The sequence below is a fragment of the Pangasianodon hypophthalmus genome, chromosome 5 (genome assembly GCF_027358585.1).
Source record: "Pangasianodon hypophthalmus isolate fPanHyp1 chromosome 5, fPanHyp1.pri, whole genome shotgun sequence".
In the NCBI taxonomy this organism is placed as follows: Eukaryota; Metazoa; Chordata; class Actinopteri; order Siluriformes; family Pangasiidae; genus Pangasianodon; species Pangasianodon hypophthalmus.
This window is the reverse complement of record NC_069714.1, coordinates 21,966,665-21,983,273: the sequence shown is the minus strand read 5'-3', so window position 1 is coordinate 21,983,273 and position 16,609 is coordinate 21,966,665. Positions and strand designations below refer to the sequence as shown.

Below are 16,609 nucleotides of genomic sequence, written 5' to 3'. Positions count from 1 at the left end.
ATGTTTCAGTCTTCTTTCTAAGGAAAGATATCCTACACAAGATGGCTGTGCAACATCCACAACATAAAGCTCTATGCAGAAGGGGAAGAAATATAACTGTATTAATCAGAGGGTTTCAAAGAAGCCTCCATAAGTGTCTTCTTAAAAGAAAAAAGAGACAATCTACAGTCATTTAACTTGTTAAATTGTATTTATAAAATAGGATTAAAATAGCAATAAACAGTCATCAGTAAAGCTGTGAATAGAAACTGGAACTCCCCTCCCACTCATCGCTATAGGACAGACATATAAAAGCCAACAGGCAAAGTAAATATTGCACCACATTTTCAGCTGCATATAAAACATGAAACAGACGCCCAACATCACTCAAACATACAAGAATAAATCTTTTATATTCAATAGATTCAATAAAGAATTTTGGAAAACTTGAAAAAGAAACTGCTCAAGAGGGACAAACACTTCCTGACCCTCGAACATTTGCTCTGAATTTAATGCATAAAGTCTCCTTCTCCACTAAGAGACTTTATTAAAGGCATATTCAGCAAATATCTGGCAAAACAGAATGTCTCGAGGCTGAACGTCATACCTTTCAGCAACCCAAAATGCTTCCAGTTTCTTAATTTTATTTATTTTGTTTACCTTTTGCCATAAACCTTTATATCTACATGGACTTAAAGAACATTAATATCAGACACTCTAGAAACAGCAACAGAGTCTCACAGAAGGGAAAAGAAAGCAGAAAAAAAACAGAAGAAAGTGCCTGAAAGAGGGGTGGGTGTGTGTGGTGATCAGTAGTATTGGACGGAGGTGTCATTTCCACCCTAGGCTAAGCTCATCCGTTCATCGCCACAGCGCAGGACTCCAGTTGAAGCCTGATGTACAAAGCTACAGTACTTATAAAGGTTGCAGAACTGTGCGGCTAGCATCAGTGCCTCCTCCTGCTTTCTCCACTTCTGACAACTCCTCAAACACGTTCCTGAAGACAGTACAGAAGTAGTCACGGCACACACAAAAAAAAAATGCAGGACCATAAGCAGCTTTAGCAAAGAAATACTTTAGCATTTGGGAAATATAGTACAAGAGCTAACAACCCCAGCATTATTTTTTGTTTTGCATTGTCTTTAAAGAGCAACATCAACTGTCATCTTATTTTATTCCCACACCATCAAAACACATTCATTTTGTTTCTCTACCTAACAAACAGAAGCTTGTCAATACAACACTAGGGAGACAACACCAAAAATCAGGCCTTGTAAATAGTTGAGGTTTTATAGTAATAATTTTATAATATAGATTCATAGGTCAGGTAATGATGGGAGATTCAGTGCTAGTAATGAGAAACCAGAGAAAACAGTGGAGATTTTTAGTTCATCTTCTACCACAATAGAAGTTGATGCATGTCTTCCTACATAATTTGTTTACATAGGGCTATGGCTTCCAAACTCCTTAAGGCTGTTTTTTTTTTTTTTTTACCCCTTTGTTTTGCATACAGTTTTCTATAGGTTTTTGTATTTCTGAATGCAGCCCATACAACTGGGTAGTAGTATGCTTAGTAGTACACGTTGAGTGTCAAATAAAAAAAACGCTCAACATAAACTGAAGCCCAACATCATAACAGAAATGAATCCTTCCAGAAATGCAGTCATAATCTTTATTTATTTTGCATGCTCTTCTAATCACACTAGCCACAACTCTTTTGTCAAGGGCACAAACACAATTTGTTTTATAAAGTCATGATCCTCTCCCAGGGATTAATGGACTCTCATATTTTGTCAAGTATTTAAGCTGTGGAAATGACCAAAATACTAGTTTATGTTTCAGCTACAATAAATAACATGGATGGTCTTTCCAGGGGTGACACAGATGGTGTTTGAACACAGGTTACATCCCCACTGGAGCTTATTTTTAAGTGAAAAGTGTGTTACACTAGCAGACTCTTTATTGAAATAATGGGCATTTGAGCAAAGCCTTACTTGTGCATGTAGAAGAATATGTATCCACTCCTGTCTCTGTCTCTTTGAACGGTGGACTCCTGTGTACGGGACACATCTAAATCATTGTAGGTGAGCCAGGACTGCTTCTTCATATCATAAACGTCACTTATGTAGTGGCCTGAACAAGGGACATAAAATCATTTTAGTGATGCTCACACTAGTAACACACTAGTATAGTAACCAAATTGCACACAGGTTGCTCATACCTGAGGATGAGCTGGTCCCGATGTGACTGACCACGCTGATGAGCCGGAAGGAGTTGGCAAGCTCGCCAGTCTGCAGCAAAGACATTCTGAGTCGTTAAAAACAACCACTTGCATCACAAATAATCATTTATTTGGCTGACGCAGAAGGGGAATTTGATGTTTGTAACTGGTGAGCATATACCTCAGCATTTCTCTTCAACTCCTCAGCTTCTGCTTCACTGTACTCCATTTCAAGAGCATCCTCATTTCCCGAGTCATCATCAGAGCACAGAAGATCCGGAAGAGAGTTGTTGAATTCTGGGAGAACCAAAATGTCAGGTAAATTAAAAAATAATTCCTCGTGCTAAACAGTGAGCATGCATTCAGGGCATCTTAATAACAATAATTTATTCAGAACTTCTCTACCTTGCAAGCTGAGCTCTGTCGCTCTCTTCAGATCATCATCCTCTCTCATCTCCCTTGCCTCCTGTGCATGCAACAGATTAATATTGGCTTATTACTTTTTACTTAGAACTTGTTTCAAACACCAAAAGCCACATGAGTTATGAATCAAAAGGCTGAAAAGGGTAAGAGACATACATGTTCCTGGAGACTCTGAGCAAGGGCCTGCTGTAACTCCTGCTCCTCACGCTCTTGGTCCAAACTGTACTGCTGTGCCCAGTCCAACTCACCCTGGCCACCATCTGGAGTCTGGTTCTCTTTGTTGTCATCCATGGTCAGGTCCAAAGAGCCAGGCATGTCTGAGTTACAGGATCACAGATGCATCCAAGTGTTTTTGTGCACAACAAACCATCCAGCTGTAAGGTGCTAGCATTTGTACTACATATAAATTAAAAACTCGACACTTACTACAATTCAAAACAGATAATTTTGGCAGGAAATTGCACATTTTCTGTACCTCCAGATGCTTTGTCTCCTTCCATAAGATCCAAATGCTGAGTGAGCTCCTGAGCATCTGTATCTCCAAACCCTGTGTCAGGGCTGCTAGTTGGTTCATCAATATTGGGGCCAGCATCATGACGACTCATCTCAAGAACTGCGGCCAGCATTTCGTCATCATTCATGCCTGTGAATTCTGTTTGATCCATGTGACTACTTTGCTGAACCTAGACATCAAGACAGCCATTTTAATCACAAAAAAGCCAAGACACTTGGGAACAAGTTAGTGTTTTCACAGCCTGAAAGAAGTAACTATACCCTATATATCCTAGCATTAATCAAATCACAATGATATACAGCTATAATCTAGCCACATATTTAACTGAAAGTAAAGCATTACACATCTGGCTGCCCGTTAGCTCACCTCCTCTGTCCTGTCATCATCTGTGAGACATTCACTCAGACGATGTTTGCGGCCAACTTTCCTAATCAATTCCTCATCACTGTCTGAGTCACATATGATGCTTCCCGTGTTTTCACATTTTACTGAACCTTTTCTGTGAAAACAGTATCTAAGATTTAATGTAGCACAATCAACTTTGCATCTCAAGCATAATGCAAAGGGGAAAAAAATATAACAAGTTTGTTGCCTCACCGTAGCGTGGAGCTGTTCACAGATTGTGACATTTTCAGTGTTCTAGACCTGTAAAGAAAAGTACAGCACAAATATTAGAAATTCAAGTATGAGACATCAAAAAGAGTAAATCCAATACCAATACAGTACAAATCTTACACTGTCATTGTTGTCTCAGAGTAAATTTGGGAAATCTGGCATATACCTACCAGATAGCCTATGGGTAATTAGTAAACTAATTGATCCTTGGATACTCACAGGGCAGTTTGGACTCTCCAGCCCAGGCTGAGTGGGGGCCGCGTATTCTCTGTACAGTGGGAGAGAAGAGTGAGGTACTTTGGAATTAGGACCTGCTGCCCCAGCTTGCTGTTCAGAGACAGCTGTGCGTTGTAACTGTACCGTTTCAGATGAAGAATCAGCACCCTGAGAAAGAGCAGATGAAGACAACTTAAAGCTTTGTATTCTAGCAAAAATCAAAAATAAGATTTTACATATAGTCATATAGATTGTAAATATAGTCCTATAGTTTACCTGGGAAGTCTGCTGAATTTGTGTGTGACACCCGCAGATTTCCCGTTACATTTCTCACACGAATATTCAATTTCTTCCATCTAAAAGAAGTGGCCAGAACAATCAAATAAGTTTAAGATAACTACCTGAACACCAACACATTATCTAAACATTTGATGTGAGAGAATTAAGTTAAACTTATTCCACAGTATTGGAATGCAACACTTAATCGTTACGGAGAAGGAAACACATTTTCTGCAATAAACTGTAAATTCTCTGATGTAAATGACAGCATATAACCCTACCCTGAAGAAAAGATCCAGTGAATCCTGGATGGATCTTAGAGGAAGGGTTTTCTTTTTGCGAGGCAGGTCAATTGACAGGTCATTGAACTGTTCACGTTTTGTTATCACCTCCCCACAGCTGAGTTTCATGTGGATAGAGTAACACAACACGGAAAATTAATCCAGTTCTCTGTTTTGCTTTTGAAGAGGACTAGAAAAATTAACAACTATAAAGTGTCAGTCTTAAAAGTGCAAATTAACTTGACAGACAAAAATAATATGCAAAATCTTTCTTCCAAAAAGCTATTTTGAACCACTCATTGCCAATTTTGTATTCAAAGTTCATTTGTGGTATTCATTTGATTTTCTTAATGTGTTTAGACTTTGGTCCAAAACCTTAGCTATGGTAATTGGAATAAGGTCATACTAAGCACAACATATCATGGCTTCACACTCAAATGTCTTGAAACTCAAATCTGAAAATACAACTTAAACAGTAAAGTACAGAAAACCTATGCAGTTTTCTGGCTAATTTTGTTTAGAGGTTGTAGAAGTTACTAAGAAAAATTAAATGAGCTATTTAACATCAAAAACCTCCCACCTTTTGCAAGTGATTGTGTGTTGCACTTCAAACTCCATGTTGACGGTAACAGGACATGTGTATATGCGTGAGGTATCCATGTCCTCCATAAGTCGCGTGCCCTGGGGCTCATCCCAGGCTGAAGAATCGCTCCTGCAGCTCTTATTAACCTTCTCCACATCTTCCTTTAGCTGATCCAGACACTGGCTCAGGAACTCATGGGCATCCTGGAAGCAAAGAATTAACTCACTGATGCAAGTCATATTCTTGCCTACTTTTCCTAAATGAATCATAAAATGTATCTTAATTGGTAGTAATTAATATCAAACACAAAATACAGTGAGGGGAAATAAATATTCAGACACCTTTGTTTTTGTTTTGTAAGATACTTCCAGTTAATATAGCCACATCAAATTTATAAGCATAATGTCTTTGGAGTTTTTATTTATAAATATTAACAAAAAAAATGTATTCATAAGCATAAATAAACAAAAAAACAAAACTGATCAGGAAAAAAAAAAAATACTGGGACACTATATTAAAATATTTTATATGTAAAGGTTACATAAAAATAAGTCAAAATAGATCTATATCTACAACATGTATTATGGTCTGACAAAATCAGGGTAGAACCTTTTGGGCAAAATTCTAAAAGATATATTTGGTGTGAAAACAAGACAGCTTATCAGCTTAAAGAACACCATAGTGAAACATGGTGGTGGCAGCATCATGCTATGGGGCTTTTTCTCTTCAGAGTAAGAGAAAGAGTCATGGACAGCTCCAAATATCAAGCTTTTTTAGCACAAAACCTGTAGGCCTGTGTCAGACAGCTGAAGATGAAAAAAAAATTCACAAATACAAGTCAACAAAGGAACGGCTTCAGAAGATGATGGTCAACGTTTTGGAAAGGCCCAGTCAGAGCCCAGACCTAAATCTTATCGAAAACCTGTGGAATGACTTGAGTGCTGTGCACAGGTGATCCCCTCACAATTATGATAGATCTGGAGAATTTTTGCAAGTCCCTTACAGGGATCCTCTTACCCCTGGGAAATTGAGTCAATTTGTCAAGGGGAATGGGCCAAAACTAAAGCTAATTACTTCTTACCGTAGTTGTCTCAAAGCTGTAATTGCCAACATCAACTTTGCAACAAAGTACTAATGTTTATAAATTTGTGGTGTCCGAACAATTTTCCCCCTATCAATTTCATTTTTTAAATATGTCTGTGCTTTTGGAAACATGTTTATGCTTAGGAATACACACTTTTGTTGGTTCATATTTATAAGTAAAAAATCACAAGACATTGTGTGTGTAAATTTGAAGTGGATAAATGCACTATATTTAGCATATTTAACAAAAAATAAAACTGTCTGAACACTTGTTTCCTCTATTCGTATTTCAGGCAAAAGACATGGGTTTTCATGTCATTTTTCATGTTAAATAATACAAAGAGAAAAGACAAAAATAATAATCATCTTACATTTTGCATGTACCCAGAAAAACGTTCGGCGGTGGAGGAAATGGCATTCTTCACCCTCCTCAGCAAGTCTTTCTTCACCTCTGGAGATGAAATGTCTTTTTTCAAAAGAAGGTGAGCAAAGCGCCTAATGGAGAGAACACAAACGAGTATAATACAGGATGTCTGCGATAGCCATAAAACATTAACAAAGACTATGCAACATAACAGTACCTCAGAAGAGCATTCATAGGAACCCGCTTCCACTGAATACCCTGTTTTAACAGGTCATTTGAAAAAGACGGCAGGCTGAACAGTGATTGCAGTATGGCATTCATGTAGCAAGTGTTTCCCAAGTTGGAGAATCTAAAGTAGACAGAGTTGCAAATAATTAAGAATGCAATGGAAACTCAAGAAACTTGTAAAAAGTGGGGGAGCTGAAGGAGACTCACCCTTGCAATGGAGCCTGAGGCTGAGTAAGAGCAGACGGTCTCAGCTTGTTCCATCCTCCATAATCCAGAGACGAGCGGACTTTCTTAAAGGGAGTGGAGTGATTGGGCAGCACCAGGCTTCTTTTAGCTGCAGGTGACTGGTTTGTGCTGGCAGGCCTTTAGCAAATGACAGCTTATTCTTAAATGCTGCAAGAATTTACCTTCTTATACAGTAATACCTTGAACTGTAAAGGCTAGCAGGTAGTACGCATGACAGCATAATGATTTATTTTAAAAAAAAAAAAAAAAAAAAAAAAAAAAAGTCATATAATATTTACCTGTCCAGTAGGGAATGTGTTTGTGTGTAATCTTTAGTTCCTGTTCTACTGCCATAAAAGGATGATGGTTGAAGGGGTGCAGAGCCAAGGGGAGCTGCTTAGGAATAAACATCACAGAGAAGAAACATGGGGGGGAAAAAAAAGGTTGCTAAAAAAAATAATAAATTTAAAAAAATAAATACAGATAAACTTGTAATGACCATAATGTGAACAAGCACCAACCTGAAGCCCTGTTCTCCTCAGACTGCTTCAGTTTTTCTTTGTAACTGAGCAGAAACTTCCTGGAAGTGTCTGAAATGGCCTTATTGTTGCTGAAAAGAGAACCCTAATTATAACTGCGTGCCATAATTAACGTAAAACAGTATATACTTGTGGATGTGTCTACAGAAGTCACAGCATAACAATGACTACAAATGACATTTACTTAAAATACTAAACGTAATCAAATTTAAGCAACAGTGAAAAAATAGTTTTCTAGGTTTTGCTATGTCCAATTTGAAAGCACACACTACCTAGAGGAATCATTCTCTTTGGGGTAGTCCTCATTTAAATCAGTATCAGAGTTCATCAACCTTTTCCTTTTCTCGCTCCTGAAAAGAAACACATTCACAAGCTACATTGTGTCAAGTCCCAGTACCATGTAAAAAAGAATGATTCATTTACACACCCCATAATTTTAATAAATTTTTTTCAGTGTAATAAATCGCATTTTACAGAGCTAACCACACTGCTAACAAGAAAACCTGAAGAGACAAAAGGGGGAAGGGGATTTACCACAGAAACTCTAGTGTATGTCAGTGCACAGGACGGATCCATGTTAAACGTATAAATGATATGTTTGTTGAACTTACATTTAACTGAAATCTTCAGAGATATTTGAGTTTATGAAAAACTATCAGAGTGCATAAGCTTACGTAATTCACACGTTAAAAAAAAAAAAAATAAATGAAAATAAGTTCATGTCAGGTCTGCAATTCAGTCCTAGTCAGATGTTGCACAAAAAACTGTTTATAACTGAAAGTAGTTAGATATTGAAGATATGAGTATTAGTATGCAGAATTTGAGCAAAAAAAAAAAAAAAAAAAAAAAAATTTTACCCTGGAAAACATTCCTTACTTATCTTACTTGATATCACACTGTACATACAGTATACACAGTTGTATTCTGTCTCATATATATATATATATATATATATATATATATATATATATATATATATATATATATACACATACACACACACACACACACACACACACACACACACACACACACACACACATACACATACACACACACAGAGTCAGGTCCATAAATATTGGGACAGTGACACAGTTTTGGTAATTTTGTCTCTGTACACCACCACAGTGGATTTGAAATGAAGCAGTCAAGATGTGACTGAAGCGTAGACTTTCAGCTTTAATTCAAGGGGTTTAACAAAAATATTGCATTAACCGTTTAGGAATTACAGCCATTTTTTTACAGAGTTCCTCCATTTTCACAGGCTCAAAAGTAATGGGACAATTGACTGATAAGCAGTTTCATGGCCAGCTGTGGCCTGTTTCCTCCTTATATCATGATAAATTAAGGAGATAAAAGGTCTGGAGCTGATTCCAAGTGTTGAATTTGCATTTGGTAGCTGTTCATGGGAACTCTCAATATGCCGTCCAAAGAGGTGTTGATGCAAGTGAAGGAGGCCATCATTAGGCTGAAAAACCAAAACAGACCTATCAGAGAGATAGCAGAAACTTTAGGAGGACCAAATCAACAATTTGGTACATTCTTAAAAAGAAGGAATGCACTGGCGAGCTCAGCAACACCAAAAGGCCTGGGAGACCACAGAAAACAACTAAAGTGGATGATTGCAGAATTCTTTTCTTATTGAAGAACAACCCCTTCACAACATCTAGCCAAGTCAGGAACACTCTGGAGGAGGTAGGCTTATCATTGTCAAAGTCTACAATCAAGAGCCACCTTCATGAATGTAAATACAGACGGTTTACCTCAAGATGCAAACCGCTGGTAACACTCAAGAACACAAAGACCAGATTAGACTTTGCTAAAAAACCTCTAAAAAAAAGCCTGACCAGTTCTGATGCAAGATTAACTTGTACCAGAATGATGGGAAGAGAAAAGTATGGAGAAGGAAAGGAAGGGCTCATGATCCAAAGCATACCACATCATCTGTCAAACATGTGGAGGAAGTGTTATGGCATGGGCATGTTTGGCTGCCAATTGAACTGGGTCACTGGGGTTTATTGATAATGTGGCTGTTGATAGAAGTAGCAGGATGAATTCTGAAGTGTACAGAGCTATACTTTCTGCTCAGATTCAGTCAAATGCTGCAAAACTGATAGGACAGCGCTTCACAGTACAGATGGATAACAACCCAAAACATACTGTGAAAGCAGCCCAAGAGCTTGGAAATTAAATGTTCTTAAATGGCCGAGTCAGTCACCTGACCTCAACCCAACTGAGCTGCTTTTCACTTACTGAAGACAAATCTGAAGGCAGAATGACCCACAAACAAGCAGCAACTGAAGATGGCTGCAGTAAAGAGCTGGCAAATCATCTCAAGGGAGGAAACTCAGCATTTGGTGATGTCCATGGGGTCCAGACTTCAGGTAGTCATTGACTGCAAAGGATTTATCTCCAAGTAATAAAAATAATCCTAATATTTATGATTATATTAGTTTGTCCCATTACTTTTGAGCCTGTGAAAATGGAGGAACTCTGTAAAAAATGGCTGTAATTCCTAAACGGTTAATGCAATATTTTTGTTAAACCCCTTGAATTAAAGCTGAAAGTCTACGCTTCAGTCACATCTTGACTGCTTCATTTCAAATCCACTGTGGTGGTGTACAGAGGCAAAATTACCAAAACTGTGTCACTGTCCCAATATTTATGGACCTGACACACACACACACACACACACACACACACACACACACACACACACACACACACAGTCATGTGAAAAAATTAGGACACCCCATGAAAGCGTGTGTTTTTTTTTGTGTGTGTTTTTTTAAAACAGTTAACCATAAGGACATTTGATCTTCATTTTAACAATATTGAGACATTCAAGTAATACAACTAAACAAATAAAACCAAAAAAAAGTATTTTTTAAATGATCTGTAAAATGTAATTTAAAAAAAAAAAAAAAAATTTTATGAGGAAAAAGTAAGGACACCCACACATTTATTTGTACTTAAAATGGCTAAAATTACCTACAGGTATATCAGGTGCAAATTATTAGAACATCGTTACAGAGCATTGCCTTATTTAAACCTAAGACATTTAGTTTGGTTTGCTCTTAATTGTTGAAGTGAGAGGTATCACCATGGTGAGATCCAAAGAGCTCTCTGAGACCTTCAGAAAGAAGATTGTTGATGCTTATGAGTCTGGTAAGGGATATAAAAAGATCTCAAAAGAATTTGTAATCAGCCATTCCACTGTCCAGAAAATCATTTACAAGTGGAGAACATTTAAAACAACTGCCAACATGGCCAGGTCAGGCCGTCCGAGCAAATTCACCGCTAGAGCAGACCGCAAGATGCTTAAAGAAGTCTCCAAAAACCCTAAAATATCATCACGGGACCTACAGCAAGCTCTTGCTACAGTTGATGTCAAAGTGCATGAATCTACAGTCAGAAAGAGACTGCACAACTTTAATTATCATGGGAGGTGTGCAAGGAGGAAACCTTTGCTGTCTAAGAAAAACATGAGGGCAAGACTGAAGTTTGCCAAAGAACACATAGACAAAGGCCAAGACCTTCTGGAATAAAGTGCTTTGGATAGATGAGTCAAAAATTTAATTATTTGGACACCATAACAGAGGGCATGTTTGGCGTAAACCAAATACAGCATTTCAGCAAAAGAACCTCATACCCACTGTGAAACATGGAGGTGGAAGTGTTATGGTTTGGGGATGCTTTGCTGCAGCAGGACCTGGCCAGCTCACCATCACAGAATCCACTAAGAATTCTACATTGTGTCAGAAGGTGCTTGAGGAACATGTGAGACCATCTGTCAAAAAAACTGAAGCGGAACCAGACCTTGCAACATGACAATGACCCAAAACATACCAGTAATCCACCAAGGACTGGCTGAAAAGGGGGGGAAGGAAAAGGAAGGGAGAGGAGAAAAAAAAAAAAAAAAAAAAAAAAAAAAAAAAAAATGGAGAGTTCGGGAATGGCCAAGTCAAAGCCCAGATCTAAATCCTACTGAGATCTTGTGGGGTGATTTTAGACGGACTGTGCATGCAAGAAACCCCTCAAACATCACACAGCTGAAAGAATTCTGCATTGAGAAGTGGGGGAAACTTTCTTCCAGTCAAGGTCAGAAACTGGTAGATGGCTACAAGAAACATCTCATTGAGGTTTTTTCAGCCAAAGGGGGAAACACTAGCTATTAGGGCATAGGGTGTCCTAACTTTTTCCTCAGTTGAAATACGTTTTTGTTGATTTCTTTTGTTTAATAAGTGAAAAAGTGATTTTTGGTGGTTTACATACAATTACATCACGTAAACCATACAATTACATCACGTAAACCATACAATTACATCATGTAAACCACCAAATTACATTTGGTGGTTTACATACAATTACATATATATACTCATACATACATACATACACACACACACAGGCATAAATAAATATATAAATAAAATAGTGTCAGAACAAAAGAACAAAAAAAAAAAATAAAAAAAATAATAAAAAAAAAAAATTCACACTATCCATCCAGAGATTACAAGTTCAACTTTCGACAATGTCGTCTGAAGTCAGGAGTCCAAGAAAGCAAAACTACTCTCCTGTCAATCATGACGACACTAGCCAGTTGTGGGTGTCTGAGGTCATGTACAGTTGCATGCAAATGTTTGTGCATCCCTGGTTAAATTACATATTTTGTTGCTCTTTGACATGAATTTACTTAATACAAATTTTCTGTAAATATTAATGCATAGTTACTTTATATACACAGAAGTGTTTAAAAAAAAATTTAAAAAATCATAACCATGGCTTGTGCAAAAGTTTGAAAAGCCTACGTCAGTTACTTACTAACACCACCTTCACACCCATCACAGCTTGCAATCACTTTCTGTAGCCAGCTAGCAGTCTATCTATTCTTGGTTAATGAAATTTCACCCACTTTTCCTTGCAGAACACTTCTACGTCTGAGATATTCTTGGGCCATTTTGCATGCACAGATCTACAAACATATTTTCAATGATGTTCAAGTCAGACTGTAAGGGGCATTGCAAAAGCTTTAACTTGCATTTCTTTTAGTATATCATGGTGAATTTTGAGGCATGCTTTGGATGAATGTTCTGTTATAGAAGCAAATATTTTCAGCTTCAGTTTCTTGACTGACTGCATCACATTTACTTACAATCTGCTGATATTTACTGGAATTCTTCCATTTAGCTGTGCAATGTTTCATGTGCCACTGGTTGCCACTCAACCCAAAAACATAATAGACCCACCCCATGCTTAACAGCTGGAAAGATGTTCTTTTCATTGAATACAATCTCTTTTTTCTCCAAATATACCTTTGGTGATTGTGGCCATTTTAATTCTTCAGTCCACAGCTCTTTCTAAAATGCCTCTGTATTATCTAGATTCTGTTTTGCATAGATCAGATGATAACTTTTGTGATGAGCTCACAGGTAAAGCTTCCTTCTGATGACTTGGATACAGATCATGTTTGTGCGAGCAACACTGCAGAGTAGAACAGTGCACCACCACTCCTGTGTCAGCTAAATCTTCCTGTAGGTCCTTCGTGCTATATGGGGATTTTGCTTCGCCTTTCTGGCCAGAATACAGGCAGTTCTACCTGAGAGTTTTCTCGGTCTTGCAGACATTTTTTAATGATATTTTGCACAGTGGAAACTGTGTGCTGGAAGCACTGTGATATCTTTTATAGCCTTCCCCTGCTTTGTAGGCATGAAATAGCTTCATTTTCAGATCCTCAGTCAGCTGCTTAAAGAAGCCCATGGTTGTTGAGCGTTAGCACAAGATTTGAAGAATCTGAGAACTTATTACGCTCTGGAACTGTTATTCCTAAAGACAGTTCTTGACCTGCCTAACAAGTCATTTTAGGGCTAACAAGTTCAGAGACTTTACAACTAGAAGGGTGTCCAAACTTTTGCACAGGCCACAATTACTATTTAATTTTTTTTTCTTCTATTTTTAAGTTCATCAAATATAAAGTACTTGTGCATTAACATTTGCACAAAAGTTTTTTTTTAAATTTTTTTTTTATTATTGTTTGCTGCAATAGTTATGTTTACTTCAAAAAACAATAAAATATGTAATTTGGCCAGGGGTGCCCAAACTTTTGCATACAACTGCATGGTAAGGAAGGCAGATAGAACTTTCTTCCGAGTATGTTACACTGCCCTGTGACGCAGCCTGGATGGCTTCATGTGTCTCTAAGGAAGCACATGTCAGCTCTCTCCCTCCCTAACTGGTAGCTGTCATATGGTAGGGGAGAGCTGATTAGGGATAAATTCATAAATTTAAAATGTATATCCTGAATTTATATATTTCTGAAAAGCTGTTTTGTGACCATGTCCAATGTTGAATGCACTATACAAATAAAATTGAATTGATTTGAGATCTGCCTAGAGAGTGCGAACTGGCCAAGCCTGAATTATTGAAAAAATGAGGAAGAATCTACAAAAATTAAACTAAGAAATAAATAAACAGTCATGTAAACAAAAGAAATAATATTTGGTATGGTCAGTTTTCACTTCAGAATGGCCGAATACATTTGCTCTGTACAAAGACAGCCTGGGAGCCCTGCAGCAGCCTGCTGTTTATTTTTTGCACACATTTGCACCATACAAACACTTGTCACCTACTTTTGACATCACACTAGGGAGCACTACAAACCTGTTTTCTGATAGTCCACTGCGTACAGGTGTTGATGTGACTCTGCTTGGACTCCCAAGAGGCTTTCGTGGCGTGCTCTCTTCTCTGTTGTCCAAACTTGATCTGCGTGGGGTTATCTTGACATTACAAAGAAGGAAAAAAAAAAAACAAGAAGAAAGATAAACCAGCAGGTAGAAATAGACATGTACTGCCTTCAAAACCAGTCAGTAAAGAAGCACTACCTGCTTTTCTGATGTAGATAAACCTGGGTCGTTCTGTGTTGTTCGGTTCCCAAGAACTAATCCAAAACTGGCACTTCCCTGATTTGTTTTATAAGCTAAATGAATAAATAAATTACATTGATAAAATTCACTCATTTTTAATAGCATCTACAACTTGAATGCAAAAAAAAAAAAAAAGTAAATAAAACTCTAATGTTTGCACCTGTTGGCTTCCCTTGTTTAATCATCTCCAGATATTCCTTCAGTTTTTTTGCGACCGTGATGGGCAATCTTTCCAAAATGACAACATTCGAGTCCTTCAGTGTCAGCGACAAGCGGTTTTGACTGTGTATGGGCCCCAAAACAACAGTCTTCACATTGTGGTTCAACTGTAAAAACAATAATAAACAGGTCAGTGCACTAAAATTGACGGTCCTCTTATAAGTACCATCCCAGATTTGTACCTGGAAATATTTTGGCGCTCCACCACTGTTAAATTTCAACACTAGATTGCTTTTGTTGTCTCTCTCGTGGACCTCAAATACTCCCTCTCTCCATTTGGTCGTGCCCACGTCCAGGCTGGTGAAGCGGATGCGGACAGCGCCACCACTGCTCAGCTTCGGCAATGCGACGGCCATTAGTGCGGCGAGTGGACGGGGCGCTGAAACGTGCGGCTCTCAAACGGCTTTGAGGATGAACAGATAAGTCCAGTGTCCCTCCCAAAAAAAAAAAAAAAAGCCTTAACGATGGAGAGAAAACGGGGTTTAGTTACAAACATCAAAGTCCAGTGATGAAATATTCACACGACGGAATTTGAGCAAATGTGCTTAGTAACTGCACTCAAACTCGGGCTGAAGTGATGTGATGTGGACAAACATTTCAATACTGTCGCAAAACCTTAACACAAAAGCGTTCATTTATATTAAATAATAAAAAACAGTCAACATTAAGTTGCTCAGCTGTCACAAGATGGATGTTTTGGGGAGTCTAAACTCTAACTGAGACTCAGATAACATTGCGCTGCTTTAATTTAATGAGCTATGAACCTGATCAAGCTGTTACACTCACCTGACTTGTGTGTATACATGAAGCTGCTCATTCAAATAAAACTATAAAAAAGTCGACTAGTGACGTTATAAAACAACAGAGACCGAGTAACTTACGCGCTTCTTATTATGAAACTGAGGTAAACAGTGTTTCTTTTAGGTTTCCCCATTTCAAAAATAATTTGCTCCAAAAACATACAATAAAGAGATTTATCTCGACAACTAAAAAAAGCTGGTTAATGTCTCGCTATGAAACATACAGGCTTCGAACAATATTTTGCTATGAAGAATATTCATTTTTAAGAAAAAGCAAACGCTTGTCAACCAACCAGTGAGAAATTATCTGCGTTGTGTTCCGCGGAATTTAATAATATTCACATCACATTCACACAATAAACACATCCTAGCTAAAGACATTCACTCAAAAGTGACAGTGTTTCAGAAACAGAACTTAAATCCCGGATGAGTGTCTAGCTGCTAGCAGCCAGCGTTAGCTCCCTAGCTAAGTCCATAGAGAAGACAGAGAAGTTAGCTTCGAGCTAAGTGGTTCATTGGTGCTTCATTTGCTTGCTAGTAATTTGAGTGGGAAAATTGTGCCGGTTCCTTTGCATAAAAATAATTACTTACCTTCTTCAAGGCTTAAAAAAGCTCAGGGAAAACTCTTGAAAAAAAAAATAAGCCCAAGTAACTCTCCAAAATGGTCTAACTATGTGCCGTGGACTAAATTTTGCCGGCATGCGGCGGCCCAGTGTTATGTTGTTGTTGGAGTAATGGCGGGAATGTGAAAATTCACACCGGAAATAGGCGGCGAGAAAACGTGTGCCTAATCACGCGAGATTTCACATAAGGAAAGTATCGTATGACCGCAGGTTCATTGAACTATACCGTGGATTTTCATTTTGTCGTTTTTGCCATTCTGGAGTAATGGCTTATCTCACAGGTTCCCAGCTGTGGTCCTGGAGAGCCCCTGCTCTGCACATTTTAGTGTTTTCCCTGTTCCCAACATACCTGATTTAACCAACTCGCTAATTAAAAGCACTAAATTAACTTTCATAAAGTAGACATAAATAAAATAAATAAACAAGCCCACAGCAATATCTTCAGGTTCCTGGATTTAAAAAAAAAAAAAAAAACTCTATAGCACTTCAGTCCT

General features: G+C 37.9%; 1 protein-coding gene across 2 annotated transcripts; it reads right to left on the bottom strand.

Annotated features, from left to right (window-relative positions):
* Positions 1-167: 167 nt before the first annotated feature.
* On the bottom strand, positions 168-16,234 carry usp37 (ubiquitin specific peptidase 37). 2 transcript variants are annotated; one of them, XM_053234313.1, is made up of 24 exons: positions 16,084-16,234; positions 14,875-15,149; positions 14,634-14,799; positions 14,432-14,526; positions 14,211-14,326; positions 7,823-7,900; positions 7,533-7,621; positions 7,311-7,407; positions 6,994-7,149; positions 6,776-6,907; positions 6,566-6,689; positions 5,109-5,314; positions 4,529-4,646; positions 4,245-4,324; positions 3,972-4,136; positions 3,735-3,782; positions 3,504-3,636; positions 3,099-3,306; positions 2,780-2,940; positions 2,606-2,666; positions 2,382-2,497; positions 2,201-2,270; positions 1,974-2,112; positions 168-976 (listed from the first exon to the last, which is right to left on the bottom strand). In XM_053234313.1, the coding sequence occupies exons 2-24, from the start codon at positions 15,046-15,048 to the stop codon at positions 895-897; spliced, it is 2,814 nt and encodes a 937-aa protein (XP_053090288.1). In that variant the 5' UTR covers positions 15,049-15,149; positions 16,084-16,234; the 3' UTR covers positions 168-894. The 2 variants fall into 2 exon arrangements, with proteins under 2 accessions (XP_053090288.1, XP_053090289.1); XM_053234314.1 differs by having other exon boundaries at positions 7,311-7,404.
* Between the last annotated feature and the right edge of the window lie 375 nt (positions 16,235-16,609).